The sequence below is a fragment of the Macrosteles quadrilineatus genome, unplaced genomic scaffold (assembly GCF_028750875.1).
Source record: "Macrosteles quadrilineatus isolate MER2022 unplaced genomic scaffold, UCM_ALF_1.0 Scaffold_7__1_contigs__length_78375512, whole genome shotgun sequence".
NCBI lineage: Eukaryota > Metazoa > Arthropoda > Insecta > Hemiptera > Cicadellidae > Macrosteles > Macrosteles quadrilineatus.
Window position 1 is genome coordinate 6,408,717 of NW_026542600.1, and position 17,609 is coordinate 6,426,325.

The 17,609-nt window shown below is 31.7% G+C and overlaps 1 protein-coding gene across 2 annotated transcripts in view; it reads left to right on the plus strand.

Annotated features, from left to right (window-relative positions):
- Positions 1-3,117: 3,117 nt before the first annotated feature.
- Positions 3,118-17,609, plus strand: part of LOC128998754 (cytoplasmic polyadenylation element-binding protein 1-like) — a 51,934-nt gene continuing 37,442 nt past the window's right edge. For both annotated transcript variants that reach the window (XM_054425090.1, XM_054425091.1), the window contains exon 1: positions 3,118-3,357. In XM_054425090.1, coding sequence (XP_054281065.1) covers positions 3,337-3,357 — 21 coding nt within the window. In that variant the 5' untranslated portion in view covers positions 3,118-3,336. The remainder of the gene's footprint in view (positions 3,358-17,609) is intronic.

Consider the following 17,609-nt stretch of genomic DNA (forward strand, 5'->3'; position numbering starts at 1 on the left):
TATCCTATTTAGTTAAATAGTGTGATACTATAAAATCTTAAAATTTAAGCTTATTTTATGAGTAAAACAACTCTGCCACAGCAAACCTGCAGACTCAGCAAATTTCCTTTTGATTGGATGTTTTATTAATTGTATATAAATAATATCATATTCAACAGGTACCTAGGTTTGCTGCTACAGGTAGGTTATTATAGTGTGTTTTTTTTAGTAAAATATCAATAACTTAGTATAAAATAATTAATTTTCCAAGTTTGATCATAATAAATCTATAAACAAACAAACTGCAACAGTTAACTAATTCATAATAATAGCATGGTAGCTTAAGATTTACAATTTACAAATTTAAATATACAAATTTTGGTTGTGTTTACTAAAAATATGGCGATTATTCGTCACGATTCGAATACTAACCGAAGGGGTTTTCAAAAGGAGATGAAGCAAGTAATTTAAGTACTGTAATATTAACTCGTACCAAGTATCGGAAATATTGGTCACGATTAGAATATTAACCAAATGGGTTTTCAAAAGGAGATGGAGCCTGTTATTTAAGTAATATTAATTCGTACCAAGCACCGAAAATATTGTATGCAGTAAGGTAATCAACCATATTTTGTAAACTACGCAATAGTCATATTATTATTTTATACTCATTTGTACCCATTTAATAAATTAACATTTTAATATTTTGATGGCACTACCACCATCACTCTGATATCAACTAAGTGGGATGAATAATTGTCGTAAACCTTGAAAGTAACCGTCGATTGCGATGGATTTCACCGATTTTTGATAAATACTGTAAAACTAACTATACCATGCTTAATTAGTCACCAACATGAACTAGACACGAAAAACACCCTTCCAAATTTACAATGGGATGTCAATTATAGTTAGTTAGTGTGGTGGTGCCATAAAAACACTAAAATGTTAACTATTAAATGGATAAAAAATAAGATAAAATATTAATATGACTATTGCGTACTTTACAAAATATGGTAGATTACCTTACTGCATACAATATTTTCGGTGCTTGGTACGAATTAATATTACTTAAATAACAGGCTCCATCTCCTTTTGAAAACCCATTTGGTTAATATTCTAATCGTGACGAATAGTCGCCATCTTTTTAGTAAACACAACCAAAATTTGTATATTCAAATTTGTTTATTGTAAATTTAAAACTCCCATGCTATTCTTATGAATTAGTTAACTGTTGCAGTTTGCTTGTTTATAGATATATTTTGATCAAACTTGGAAAATTAGTTATTTTATAGTAAGGTATTGATATAAAAAAAAATAAAAATAAAAAAACACTATAATAACCTTCCTGTAGCAGCAAACCTAGGTACCTGTTGAACCTAATTTTATTTATATACATTTTTTAATAAAACATCCAATCAAATGGAAATTTGCTGAGTCTGCAGGTTTGCTGTGGCGGAGTTGTTTTACTCATAAAATAAGCTTAAATTTTTAGATTTTATAGTATCACACTATTTAACTAAATAGGATAAATTATCATAATCCTTGAAAGTAACGGACAATTTCCATGTGTTTCGCCTATTTTTGATAAATAGAAAAAACTAAATATACTTAATAACAAATAACTCAAAAACCGTTGGGTTTAGAGAAAGATGGTAAATACAAAAAATGTGTATTTTTAGATGACCTACATTTTGTATATTTAGCTTTTTCCTGTATCTCTAATAATAAAGTCACTATAGCGAAAATTACAGAAATATGCCGCCATTTTCCAATATGGCAGCCGTAGCACAGCTTCAATTTTAGGGGACTTTTAGTATGTTCAAAAGGAAGGTACAACCAACATCTGTACCGAATTCCCCGGTTGTGCTAATTTTTTTTGGGTCAAAACATATTTTTACTGTACTATATATTTTTTGCTTCAAATTTTAATATCACACGGGAAGTCTAAATGGTCTAATTGATAAGTTCAATTATTAAGTAGTTTATTTTCATATATACCCGTTGTTTTAATTTATTAATTCATAAAAATTCATAAAATGCAATCGATTTGCTCAATTTAATTTCACTGCTCTGAAATCTATCCAGAAATAACTGTTTATCGCAGATTAGTGGTTACAGCAAAGAAATATATAATTTTGAGGTTGTACCTCTCATGTTATATTAGTTAGTTAATTAATAGTCTCTGGTTGGATTAATTCATTATTTAACCTAATAGTTTGATGATCTTAGTGCGGTTAAAATGTTTGCTCCTCAGGCGAAGTGTTGCATGGTGTAACACGGATCTCGAACTTGCAAAACATATTCCATCCTGGCGCGAAAGATGCTATTTTATTATTTTAACTGTTTGTATTTATGTTTTGCTTGTATAACACCTTCGGTTTCTTAGCAGTGGCTGCCCCGTGTATTAAACATACCATCCACAAACCTGCAATGATTATTTGTGGACGAGAGTTTATAGCTAGTGCTTGCCGGTTTTAGTAACACATTATTTTATATGCATTGCTTATGAGCTTACCACATTAGCAGGTAAAGGAACACCTTAAGGGATCCATTGATCTACCACAACAATGTTTAATTACTTGCGAAACGCTAAAAATGAATAATTATCTGTTGAGACTTCGGACAGATTTCTAGCATTGTTTATATTATGTACTTGCCCTTGAAACAATGTATAACTGAATTCTAACACACATTTCTTAATATAATAAATATCATTACAATCAAGCGAGTGCAACATTCTTTACTAATTTGTAATTGTATACAACAGCACTTAAAAGTGACTTGAGTTTGCGGTTTTATACCCAGGTTAGTTTCTTAAGTAGTCTCGTATGTTATCGACGATTTTGGAAAATTCCTTATCTTTAAAATATTTTGCAATCTCATAAAAGTCTCGAGACATGTAACTGTTGGCGACCACGTTACAACCAAGTTAACCCTTGCCAGGAACCCCGCGGACATGTCGGGGCAGAAAATCATGTTATCATGTTTGGAATATACCAGCTGTTGCGTTTATTGTTATCGATAAGGATGCAGGAGTGTTGAGAGTGTTCTGATTGGTCGATCGTCAGCCAATGAGAGCGCCGGACCGCATCACGTGACCGCTCACAGCTGATTCCGCCCGCAGTGAGTCGCCGACGTCCGAACCTCACGGTCATGTAGTTTATACGCTTAAAAAGCATTGTTATTTATTTATTGTACAGTAATTTTAACGTGTTTTAAACATAATATTTTATTAATATTTATACTATTTATTGTTGATGTTCGGTGTCGGTTCGCGCTGCACCGATTCTGTTATTTAATTGTTAACGTTCGTTATTCGCGTAGTAAGTTTTTCAAGAAATAACCAGATTTGACATGCCGGCACTACACCAACAGGTAGGATGTTAATTTTAATTGTTCAATTAATTTTAATTGGGACATTAATCGGTTACGGTCTGAGCGCTTAGTGGCTGCTGACCGTACCGGTATCGCACCTCGGACCACGAGAGTAACTTTTGAATTACCGTAAATGACATGTGGTACGGTAATTTGTTTTGTTAATCTTATTACTTTCCCAGATTTAGAAAAGTTCACAGGTCTATATTGTTAATATCTTGTATTTCACTTGAAACAATTCATAAATAATCAGTTTGCAGCTTTTGTGTGCGACTCGTCATTATCAATATGAGTTAAGGATATCTTTGTTGTTATAATGATTAATCATGCAGTTTTATTAAGCGGATTAAGTAGTTATAAGAGTGGTTCACCTACTCGCCTCAGGATCCGCATTTAGGGAAATGTTTCCCATATTGTAAACAGCAATTTTTACAATTTTATGTATATTTAAAATATTCCAAGATTAGTCCAAAATTTTGTATTTCATTTTAATGTGAACAAAGTTAAACCACAAAAGTGTTATTCTCATCCGAACAAATTTAAGGTTGAATTTTCTAATAATTATTTGTTTGATTTATTAATTTGTGTCAAATGCGATTTACAGAGAAGCAACTTAATTTGTTCAAGAGTCTCAAAAACATTAAATATAAGCAGTTACGGTAAAAATATACAGGTTTGACTTAATATAATTTGAAAAAATCCAATTGACATTTATATAGATTACAGACTCATTTCAAAATAAGTACATAATAAATATATGCAAGAAGAAGCAGAATTAATACAATATAATGACTAATATACCTTATAAACAATGTCACAATACAATAATTGCGTTTTAAAAGAACACACGCAGCAACTTTGGTATTCATTGCGGACGATAAAAATCAATTACAGATTACCTATATTTGATTTCGAAGCCCGATTATGTGTAGTCTTACTAATCTGTTGGCTACGAACCCCGGTCTTCTCTACGATTTGTTGTGATGGGATCTGTTAAACTTCACTGCAAGTTTCATATTTATTGATTAATTTATTAATTTTCTTCTCAGATATTTCAACCCTATGAAAATAAATAAACATTATATAATTTATAACAATGTTTGTATTTAAACCGCCAGCCCTGTAGCTACATGTTGGTTACATATAGCAACTATATTTATATAGCAACAATTATGTATTTATTAGCAACTATATATTTTTGTTTGCAAGGAAATATATTTCTGTTTTATGAATCACAATCGTATACCAATTCCAAAAGTTGTAATATACTATGTTTTGCTGGTTATGTACTTTTTTAATGTAGTCAAAAGTACACTTCAATGAATGTTTTTGTTCAGATAATTTCATGTTTATTGTATATATAAAGGTGTAAAACATTTACTAAACAATACTAATTAGTATGAGTATATTTCCCTAATCTTTTAATGTAGGCCCCTGCATCTACAAAATGTGGTATGTTTGTGATGGGATATCAAATTTGGAATAGACCTTACATATTTTTAAATTATATAAATAGGAATGGTGTAATCATTTAATTACTCCTAATTTTTTTCATATATTGTTAATATCGGTCTTATATTACTAACTAGCTGCTGTACCCGTGCTTCGCGACGGGGAGAAAAATCATTTTGGTTATCATTAAAATATATTTAGAATAAATAGTTCATCAAAAAGTTTAAGATTAAATAATAATACCACATAGTTGTGTAAAATATATTTAATTTCTTTGGATCAGCTGTCTGAAATTGTGAAATGAGCATTTGGCAGTTCTGGTTGTTTACATTTAAATCTAAACGTAAAGGTAAACATTGTGAATTTTCTCATGCTTCCGTGGAGACCAATTAATATTTACTTTTGAAATCCTCACCTCAAAACTTTGGACATCTAAGGGGCGTAGCCCTAGAGGAACTCAGGGAAGTGAATAGGACTATGACATTCCTAGATGTGTGGACCATCTTTGTGCTTAATTTTTGCTGTAACGGTTTAGTATTTTAGTCGTGCTCAGACAGACAGATAGACACCACCTCAATTTTATAATAGTATAAATTTATATGGGATTACAAAAATGTAAAACACAAAATAATAACAAAAACAACAATAATAACAACAACAAAAACGCCGGAAACAGTCATAAGACCAAAACATAAACAAAGATTTACCAACTATAATTTGATACTGTAATAATGACATCCCTGTATTTTCACTTTACTGAGGGACAATATTTTGTGAATCGTTTGCAAGCAAACTATCGGAGAATCGCAGTCTCCTGAATCACTCATGGTGGAAGATATAGTAACTCTTGTAGAAGGTCGCCGATTTTTATTTATATTTGAAGTTTCGAACGAGTTTTGTCCGATCACGGGTCTGGGGTTTGCAGGCTTATATAATTACCCCTTCTCACTTTTTCACCTAAACATGATTTATTATTGAAAACATCTTGTCATCATTCCAATCAGCATTAACATACAAGGAAATTAGTATGTTATACTTTTACTCCACGCATATTGGTTACCCAGTTATTAAAGAACCAAACCCACTTGATTCTCACGTTCTCTATCCCTAATAAGTATCGCTGCAGTATACTTCTTTATTGTAATATATTTATAGAATTTTGCAATTGACTCTATATAATTATTTATCAACAGTATGTGTTTTTGTGGTAGCAGACTGTTATATGTCGAGCAAAAAATGCCGTCTCAAATCCCTTCAACTATTAACTTTTTAGAGGAAACCCATAGCTAGAATCTCGATGAGTCTGTAGGTTTGCTGTGACGAGGATATTATACTGCTAAGTTGGATGTTAGTAGTTATTTTCCCGAAATTAAAATGTTGATTTATCATACACATCGTTTATTTGGTCGTGATTTTAAAAAAGATCATTTATTTTTTGTATAATTTGTTAACATAATAAATATTATATGTAATATTCTTTAGACCATAATGACTAACAAATAAAAAGTTAGAGTAAGGTTTGTTTGTTTGTATTTTTTGACAGATCTAACCCTAAAAGGATTCCTTAAAAGCTACCCCTCGTGGCTGACCCCTGATTTGATTAATATATTCAATACCTATATAAAGAATCTTTAGTATTTTTTAAATATTTAATATTCATGCTGGCAAAAATGTCTTGGGACGTATAAATATGTTAAAGAATAATACAGCTAGAGTTGCAAAACTTGGATCAAGGTTACTGGACATATAACTAATAATGTAACACATTATTCAGTGATACGCCACAGAAGGACGGCCCGCTAGCCCCTACCTACATGTAATCATAGGTTCATGCACAACTAATTAAAGGTATTTAAGTGTAGAATGCCAAATCTAAATTCAAACGGAAAACCTATGTAGTGAAATTGGACGCCGTTTAAAGATATATTGAATTTAAGAATTTTTCCAGTATCAGCGTGGTGTAATAATTTAAATTCAAGAAACGGCATTGTATTCTACTCATAAATACCTTTACTTTGAAGTGTATATCAACCTACACTTACTTTACAGATTTTCTCCTGAGTTTTAGTGGACTTTTTCTATCACAAATTCAGGAAATCTTTCAACGAATGCCTTTTTGACTCGGTTTTCGTAATTCGGGTTTTGCTGCTTTGTATTTGACCATTAAAGATCTTTTATTTGATGTGAGTGTCTACCCATGCTTGGATTTAAGATTTTCGTTCTGTGTCCTATGTTGCCCTTGAGGAGGTAGCGTACTGAAAATAAGTTAAAATGCTTTTATGCCTAGCAACTTTATTTCAAGTTTTGTGACTGTTATTTATTTTTAGTATTGTTTAGTAGTTATCTGTCCCGGTGTTTTTCCGGTCATGTATATGAAATTATAGTAGAATCGTAGTTTGCTGAAAATTGTTTTCAACTACATTCGATGACGTCCCAACGACAGGATCCCATGTGACAGAATATTAATTTGTCATCCGTTACTCGAGTTTGTACCTTAATATTTTTTATAATTTCTATCTTCAATGTTTTTGCCTACTTTATAACCTTGTTGCATTCTAAAATTGTCATTTCTGTAGCCAGGCAAACATTTTCTACTCAAAAATTGGGAAATTATACACCTAAGATCTTAATCGCACAATTGTTTAGAAAGTAAGGAAAAGAAATTGATTTGAAAACCCTCTAACGTATTTGAAACAGCACTAATCGTCGAGTTTATAATGGATATCTCTCTCGATTAACTTGTATAGCTGATAGTAAACCTTTATTTCTACGATAATTTCTTTCAATTGGATAAATCTGTTGTGGTGAATTATGACAGCAATACTCCTTTAAACGACATAAACTTAACCACAACATTGAACTTTAAACAATCGTTGACTTTTTAAAAGGTTCTTTAAATTAAACGCTACAGTATTACTAAACAACATTTATCTGTACTAAAAATGTGTTTTTGCTTAAGATAAATATACAGGGTGAGTTTTAAATGAGTTCCCCCCTACTTTTTTCTACATTTCTTAAGATATCAACTCCGGACCACGTCAGATCATTGTAGAGTAGTAAGTACATCATTTTGACTTGGTTTAAATTTTTGGCCGCCATCTTGGATCCGTCATATTGGATACAAAGTTTTTTTTTCAAATGTAAAGGTAGGGTTGTGACCCATCGTTTTAAACTAGATTTTTATGCTGAGTACGATGCTGCAATCCGTTTTTAAAAATCTTGATCCATTCTAAAGTTATGAGAACTTTTTATAACATTATTTTTAGCCCATTTTATACTTATCTTTATCTAGCACTATTTTGCGATTATGTACTTAGTTTCTAAATGCACAATGTTAAAATGGGCTAAAAATAATGTTATAAAAAGTTCTCATAACTTTAGAATGGATCAAGATTTTTAAAAACGGATTGCAGCATCGTATTCAGCATACAATTCTAGTTTAAAACGATGGGTCACAACCCTGCCTTTACATTTGAAAAAAAAACTTTGTATCCAATATGACGGATCCAAGATGGCGGCCAAAAATTTATACCCAGTCAAAATGATGTACTTACTACTCTACAATGATCTGACGTGGTCCGGAGTTGATATCTTAAGAAATGTAGAAAAAGTAGGGGGGGGACTCATTTAAAACTCACCCTGTATAATGTAATGTATAGCTGAATAAGCCAGAAATAATTAGGTATTTAAAGTAGTTTTGTATTTCAAATAATATATGGATCAATCTCTATGTTCAATGTAATTTTTGAATAATTCCTTCGCTTCAGAATTGTGAGTCATATCTAAATTTACGCGGGAAAACTGTTTGTTTCTTATTGTTTAAATGTTTACTATTTGTTTCTCTCAAGATGTTAAACTCTTACAAACAAATCCGTATCCGAGGAAAAATAAAAATCGTACGATGACGTAATACAATGGTTTCTTTTGAACGTAAACATTTAATGTGAATCATTGGCAATTTAATTGATTGGTTTCTTAGTTATTTTGTTTTAAAATACTAAGGCCATAAGTGTTAATTTTGTATCGTCTTGGGATTAGAAAACCCGACCTAATGATTAACCGATAATCCTACAGGCCGTAGTAATATTGCCCCAGATTGAATCTAAACTCATTCAGGGCATAACAATAATGTAGAGCAATATCATTCACTGTCATTATAAGTTTGTTTTATAGTAATATAAGAAAATTTCCCGATTTACATTATTTGAACGATGATAAACTTTTGATTGTACCAACATATGTTTAAAATTTATGAACACATTTTCACAACATTTACGACCCTTATGAAAGGACTGAAAAGTGTCGAATTAATACAGGGTGATTGATATAAGTGTGCCAGCCGTTTTATTCGAAAACTATAAGAGATATCAAAAAAAGTTAAAAGGTAAGTGCCATGGATTATTTATTTAAAAAATTGTAGTGAAGTCAAAAAAAGTATTTTAGCTACCAATTTTTCCAATATGGCCGCCAACTTTGATTTTTCTTATAGAACACCCTGTATTTTATGATGTATTCTGGTGGAAAATGTAATTTTAAGACGATTTTGTTCTTGGAATTTTTTTCATAAACCTAACCGTTTCAAAGATAATAATGGTTAAAGTTTTGAAATTTCTGCATGAGAAAGAGTTTCGATTAAGGCCTAATCAAGCATGCCAGCTGTTTTATTCGAAAACCATTCAAAATTCCACAACTTAAACCATTATTATCTTTGAAACGGTTAGGTTTATCAAAAAAATCCCAAGAATAAAATCGTCTTAAAACTACATTTTTCACCAGAATGCATCATAAAATACAGGGCCTTCCATAAGGAAAATCAAGTTGGTGGCCATATTGGAAAAATGGCGGCTAAAATAATTTTTTCGACTTAACTAAAAAAATTTAAATAAAAAGTCCAAGGCACTTACCATTTAAATTTGTTGATATCTCTTATGGTTTTCGAATAAAACGGCTGGCACACTAATATCAATCACCCTGTATAATAAGATCCGTCAAAAATATTTAAACACATTATAAAATACCTGCCTTTTAAAACACCCTCTTGAAGCTCTTATTTAACAACTAGTTTCAACACCTAGCTATTTATGAAGTGTTTATTCATCACTAAAAATGTCTGTCTCGTGTTTTGTTAATTTCGTTAATTACAAAAATATTAACGATTCATAACAGTAAATTAAAGTGTAAGGTTATAATGTCAATGGCCATCAATAAAATTATCCATTATTATTCGTTATTACTCTATTTATTTAGCTTTACTTATGTGTTATTTTCTTTCAAACTCAATTTTAAGAAATAAGTCTGCAACATCGTATGGCTAGAATAGGTATTTTTCATAATTTTCTATTTTATTGAGTTGCGTAGAATAACAATAGTTATCACTAAGTATACCTCTACTTTATGCTGATTTGTGTTTGACAGTATGGTAGACCATTCGGACGATTGGTTGAGATTAAACTCTTCTATTGTTTTGGGTTTTCCGTGGTCAAATGGATTGAGTTTTAGTTAGATGAGATCTTCCAGACAGTAACTTAAAAAAATGCTTTAAAAATTGAAGATGTTGAATGGGAAAGCAAAGCTATAATCATAAGAGAAATAAGATGTATGTACATGATATGCTAATAATGGGCTACGTTTTGGATGTTGCCCTGAGAAACCCTACAACCTAGTGGTTCTTATATTTTTTCTCATCCGACAAATTAAATAGCACCAATAAAATGCATTGCACTAATGTTATTTCTATTATTATTATTGGGGAGCGAGCTGGCGTAGTGGTTAGAGCGCGAACTGGTCCCTGAGATACTGCGTTCAAATCCTGCCAAATCACCAATGTATTTCATCTAAGTGTTAATGCCGCAACCCCTAGGTCTAGCCTGAAGTTATGTTAGTAAGAAGTAATCCCAGGCTTGTGCCTAGGTCGAAAACAATTTTTTTTTCATTATTATTATCGTGTAAATGGTCTACTGGAAAATAAATCTCGTAATGGTAAAGATTGAGACAAACTACCTTTTTTCAAGAAACTTAAATAATAAAATTTGGGAAGCTGGAGTTTAGTTGCAAGCCGTTATATCTGGATTGCATGTTGCTAACTTTAAAAGCATATAATTTTCCGCAAAACACTTTTGTTGTATTTATTTTATATGAACACAACAGTGGAGAATCCCACGAAAATATGCAGTAGAACCCTGTCTAATATTGTCCCAAGTTATTAGATTTAAGCTAACATTCTTGTTATGAAACTCAGTTTATTAGTAACCTGCTCTCCCTCCTAAATTTTAAAATCCAGTATGTAGCTTTTTAACAAAAATTATTGTAATTCTCTAGTTGGAAACTAACAGAAATGTTTAGTTTCCTTGCCTTTGGGGGGAGGCAACCTATTTCCGCCCCAAGTTTTGGAGTCCAGCAAAACCTATCAATGAGTTTTGTCCAGAGCCCAACTACAGTAGTTCTCACCAGTCCAGTAGTGTGGAGCTCGTAAGCATATCGTAAGTTTGAACTTGCTACACGCTCACTAGGCTAGGCGAAATTCTACTTTCACTTTTATCTCACGGGATAGAGAATTATCGATCTGTTCTATGAGATATTGTTTCAATTCAGAACTGGTCTCAATCCTGTATTCACGATTTTCTTTGATGCGTTTAGATTGAATTAAAGATCCTTTTAAGAGACGCATTTAATACACGATAAAAAGCGTGACAGACCCTTAAGAGTTTGTTGGTGAATTTTCAAAGCTTGGCCTAGTGAAATGTAGTGAATTGTACAGATAAGCAATACGACTTTTGATTTCGTAAGAAAATTGAAACATCGTTTTGTAAAAGAAACATTTTGAAGGGTTCAATTTGTCTGACCATCTGTTTATAGCTATCACATATATTTATTTTGATGCAAAAATCCTTTACTAACCTTAAGTTTTAAACATATGCAAGTTTAGACATCAGCTAGCATACGGTTGAAACTTTTTATGTTGGATGAAAAACTTAAGGCTTTAGGAAATGTAGACCACTTTGAATATTAAACGATATCAGTTTGAGGAAATAAAGGAAGTTGAAAATTAAAAGGGAATAATCCCTGAGGAGCAGTACAGCATCTTTGGCTGAGGGCCAGGGTTATAGGCTGGAGCCGGCGGCCCCAATTGAAAGGATAAAGCCATGAGGATGTTTTAGTTTAATGTCCAAAATAGAGGAGTCTGATGGATTTATTTAACATGCAGATTATTTTTATAACCTATAACTATTATAGGCTCTAAAACAAAGTAAGTAGTGTGTTGTCATCCAACAGTGTTATGGGTACAACATTTGTTGGGGAGAAAAATAGAGTACCCTAGTAAATGGGTTATATCCGTATTCTATAGGTGATGAATTAGGTACAATTTATACTCGAGTTTAAATTTTTAGTTCGTTAAAAAGAAATAATTCATTGCAAAATTAAAGAAAGTGTTAATCACAGTCAATGAGTGATCGCAGTGGAAGGTTATGTTAAACATGTATCTACTTTTAAATTAAACTTTGACAAACTGAATTTATAATCGCATCTAATTACAAAATATAGTATGAAATACATTGCTCTGTTACAAACCAAGTCTTGTCTCTAAAATATGTTTTTTTAACGGAATTTACCCGAAATTATTAATATTCACATTGTTTTCAGTGTTACGTTAGAACAATTGACGATCGAAATAAACCACCCTAACCACGTTAAAAATTACCTGTACTTGCTATATGATAAAAATAAAAATATATATATTGTTTTGAGTTTATTGAGACAATCAAGGTTTTTGTCGAATTTCACTACAGGAAAATAGGTATTACTGCATGTGGGTGGCATGGTAAAACGGTACAACCTAGAGCCGGGAGCAAAGCAATATACTTTTACATGTTATTCTAAAGGAGAATAAGTAAACTGTTGTAGTTAGTTTTTTTATAGATATATTTTGATGAAACTAGACAGATTTATTTATTTTATACTAAGCTATTAATATTTTACAAAAACTCACTTTATTACCCTCCCTGTAGCAGTAAACCTATGTAATTGTTAAACAAAATGTTAATTGAATAGATTTAATTGAAAATCCAACTAGGCAAATGGAAATTCGCGTAGTCTGTAGGTTTGCTGCGGTGTTTTTTAACCATTTCCAAGCTATTCATGAGCAAGAAGATGTAAAAAAATCGATAGAGCAATTTATTAGATACAAGTTTTGTATTGAAACAAAAATTCTACTTATATTACAGACTACAGTTTAACAAATGCACAATGTGTAAATTGTCGGCTCCCTTCATATACTTAGAGGAATGTTGACGGCTAAATGGGGTAGGTATGAAAGTTTTTCACGTAGAAGGGAGGGTCCAGCCGGTCCTATGCAAGTTTATGTTCACGCAGAATTCTTGCGGGAAACGCTTCGGGTAAATGTAGCCCGCGATCTGTCTGTGTTCGCTATTCATAACTAAAACTGGTCCTCTATTAGCAATGTTTATATAAATATTACATCATCCTTATCAACATACTTTTGAACCATTTTACATTGTATTTTCACTGCAGGAACAATGACATTTGTTTTTTGTCGACAATTAGGTGAATTTGATGTATTTTAATTAATAATTGGGTTGGTGCAGTAATATGTGTTGCTTCTAGATTAACGTTAAGCTAGCTGTTCGTATACAAAGTCAATTTAAGGTGGAAATAATTATGGGAGTGAATATGCAAAGGTTAACAATGTACGAACGACTGTTGAATACATGCGTTTCGGAGCTTAAGTAGCTCATTAAGTCCCTAAATAAAAAAAGTGGAACATCGGGTATAAGTAACATAGTTTAACTTTGAAAATCGCCCGCTTGAAGCATAGTCCCGATAGAAAAAATACTGTCGTAACGTTGTTTGTTTGTATTTATGGTGTTATTTTGTTTAATTCCCTAAATTATATACCCTTTTATCGGCATCCGAACAATTTGAAACCTGAAAGGATTTCAGTAATTAAATATAAATGTGTTATTGCGTTGTCGGAGTAGTATATGCCATACATATATAATTATCAGCTGTTCGTATAGCATTAAAATAGAATAACAGGGATTTTTGGGAGCTAACCATGAAAAGGAATCATGCAGCGAAATTTTCATGTCGTGAATTATTTAGCTTAAAGTTAGATTTCTCATCCCATTGTAAATTTTGTAGCTCGTTTTCATGTCTAGTTGATGTCCAGTGACACTGGTGGCTGGTGTCGACGAAATTTTGTTTCCATCATTTTAGAGTTAATTTCATTATTTGAGCTTTACTGTTTGGTTAAATAACTAGAGGATGAGTTATTGTTTAAAATTATAACGTTTTATTTGGCTAAACGAGGTTTTAAATGTCTGAAATGGCAAGAAACAAATTGAAACAAAACATGACTTATTCAGTGTACCGGACAGTATTATACTAACGATAAAATTGGCTACAGCTGTTCCATAAGGATGGGAAATCTACTAGTAGTCCAAGAATTTTTGGGACGTTGCAAAGTGGAAACTGCACGGTTGTTTAGTAAGTCTAAATAAATAAAATTTCTAAAGACCCCATAAATCCCGTTTGTGCTTCAGCCACCATCTTGGAAAATGGCGGCCAATTTTCACTTTTTTGAAAATATTTCCAAACAAATCATCGTATTACTAAACTACTGTGCAAAGTTTCCACTTAGTCCGAATTTGTTAGGTAGATTTTCCTAATATTCTTTCACTATAGGGAGTTTGTTTTATCCAAGCTTAAAGTATGATTGTGTATGACGGAAATATAGTTCATCAGATGGACCGAAAGTGTATTGTCCGACTTTGACGTTGTGTACAAATACATTGGAGTGATGATGTAACTTTAAACATATTATTTATTCACCCATATTCGGTCCCGAAGATAATTGCTGCGATTTCTAAGCTCTAAACGATTTTTCATTGAATGAACGTGTCGAACTTCTGAACACAGTATGTTATAAATACGATTTGTCGGATTATTTTAAATATCACTTTGGCCCGATATCTTGCGCGGCGGGGGCTGGGTGGAGCTCTAGTTGTAAATTTATCCGAAACAGTTAGTGTTACATACCGGAATGCTCGCTAACAGCAAGTGACTGACTTAAAACTTCGTTTCGAAAAGTGGTGCGCCTCGTAGCAATAATGTCTTCAAATCCTTTTCGGTATATTTTGAAAAACTTGAGAGTGCATCAATGTTTTGGGCTTTTCAGCCTATTCATTTGCCGGGATATATACTGGTAATAATGACGGGAAATAGTTGTGTGATTTTTGGGGAAAAGTAGTAGTTTACAAAATAATCGTATACATTTTATCAAGATTAGTCACAACGCGTTTTACGACATTTCGGTACTTGGAATATCTTGTTACCCTTTTTTCAGGTGAAAAATCTATTTACAATTTGTATTTCAAAAATCTATTTAGTACATACACCCACCAGAAATGAGCTTCATATAAAACAGGAATATTCCTAATTAGGTATCTTTTTATTTTATCGAAATAGTTGGCTTATTATTTCAATCGTATTTATCGGGTCAATTATCTAAAACCAGCATAACGACAATAAATTCTTCCCTTATCACGGTAAACAATATTGTGCATAAGCAGTTTCACTATCAACAACTTGATCAATCTTGGGCCTTTCTAATGATGTACACTGATAAGTCAAATAACATACGCAAAGATACGAACTAATATGAGGTTGTTTAACTGATTGTTAAGATTTGTATATATCTGTCAGTAAATTCTCCGATCTTGAACGCTTCTTCAAAAATCAACATAAGCATTGTAACCAGACCATAATCTAAGATCTGTGAATGTACAGGGTGGCTGACAAGTAACTTGCACCGATGCACCCCCCTAAACATGTTAACCATTTGAGATATTTGAAATCGGTTGCGACAACCTGTTTGATATGAGGGGCTACAATAATGATGGTTAATTTTGAAAACTTTGCTCTTAGGGTTAGCTCAAAATTTTCAAATAGAAAGTATGGTCAAGTTTGGTATCATTTTGCAGGTCTTGACGAAACTAAACAATTAACATAACGAAAATAGAAATCAGACCACTAATAACAAAGTGGCAGCTAAAAGATTAAGACAATGGTTATTAAAAATAATTTTTAACTGTCATTTTGTTATTAGTAGTCCGATTTCTATTTTCTTTATGTTAATTGTTTAGTTTTGTCAGGACCTGTAAAATGATACCAAACTCGACCATACTTCCTATTTGAAAATGTTGAGCTACCTTCCACCCCCCGCACTACCACTAAGGGAAAAAATTACCATCATTATTGTTGCACCTTACATCTAAAAAGGTTGCCGCAAACCGATTTCGTATATCTCAAATAGTTAATAGTTAAGGGAGGCACAAGTTAATTTTCAGCCACCCTGTATATGTTTTAATTTGAATATATCATCTTGTGGCAAAACAAACCTCGACTGTCTATAATTCAGCAATTCTGGAGGTTACAAATTAATAAACCTAATTGTTGGTAAATAATAACATTCGACCATGTACCGAACACCGAACACAGGATAAGATCAGTATCAACATTTATAACACAAATTAGTGGGTTCGAACAAGATTGGGACATAATAAAGTAAATTCAAGACTTTGAGGGATATCATTGGCAAGGCTGGGAAACTGAAGAAGCATGTATTGCAGTACAGGTCTTTATATGGGAAGATATAATTCCTTTTCTTTCACATTTTCATTATTCCAAAATGAAAATAAAACATAACACTTCGATCATTTTAACACAATCATTACGATGATGTAAAAAATGAAAATTGCAAATTAAATTCGGCAGGTTTCCTAAATGCTCCAGTAGATGGACTACAGCATTTTAAGCATTGAAAACAACAAACAAAACATGTGAAATCGAATACTGTACAAAGATTTTGGTGGAGACATTTTAATACTAGAAATCTTTTAATACATAAACACATTAAATACTCATCAGTGAGTGATATTTCCACAGTAATTAACTTAAAATGAAAATTTTTCTAAATATTAAACATAAAATAAAATGCAATTTTACGTGCAAGAAACACAAAAGATGAATAAACCATCAATAAAACTGTAAATGTTAATCTATTTATGTAATATTACATAAATATTATAATATTACAAATAAATAATTACAAATAATACATGTACCTAATATTACATAAATAAATGTTTATTATTATGTACACACAATTATTATGATTGGACACTTGACATTTTATTGAATTATAAAACATGCAGTGTTTCTGAAATTTAAAATTATATAAAATTTAAAATAAGGGTAATTATTATTATTTATGTTTGTGCAAAATGCAATATTTTAAACCCACGCAAACTTTCATGAGATCCTAGTCTGATAAATATGTCCAAAATATCTTATCAACATTCAAACTAGTTTAAAGTAACAGATAAGGTTAATTACTTATTTTTACGCCAATTGGTTAGTAATTAAGACATTAATCTCCCTAAACGTAAAACACGTAACGTAGTACATTGTCTTCCATTATCCTTATTAATTATCATTGTTATTATCCTTATTATCAAAGGTAATTGAAGGTTTAACTATTTGCTGCTGCTCGCTCGTGTATGGCATTTCATTTTTTAATGTAGGCACTTTCATCAGAAACAACTAATAATAATAAACTAACTCCGCAGCAGCAAAGCTAATAACATCAACTTCTTGAGTTATTTTTATTCCGTAAACATACATTTGCTATACTTAAAATCTGTTATATTGAAGATTTAACAAAGCACTGGGGAGTTTTAACATTAAATGAAGCCTGTTTCAAGTAAGGAAACATATGGATA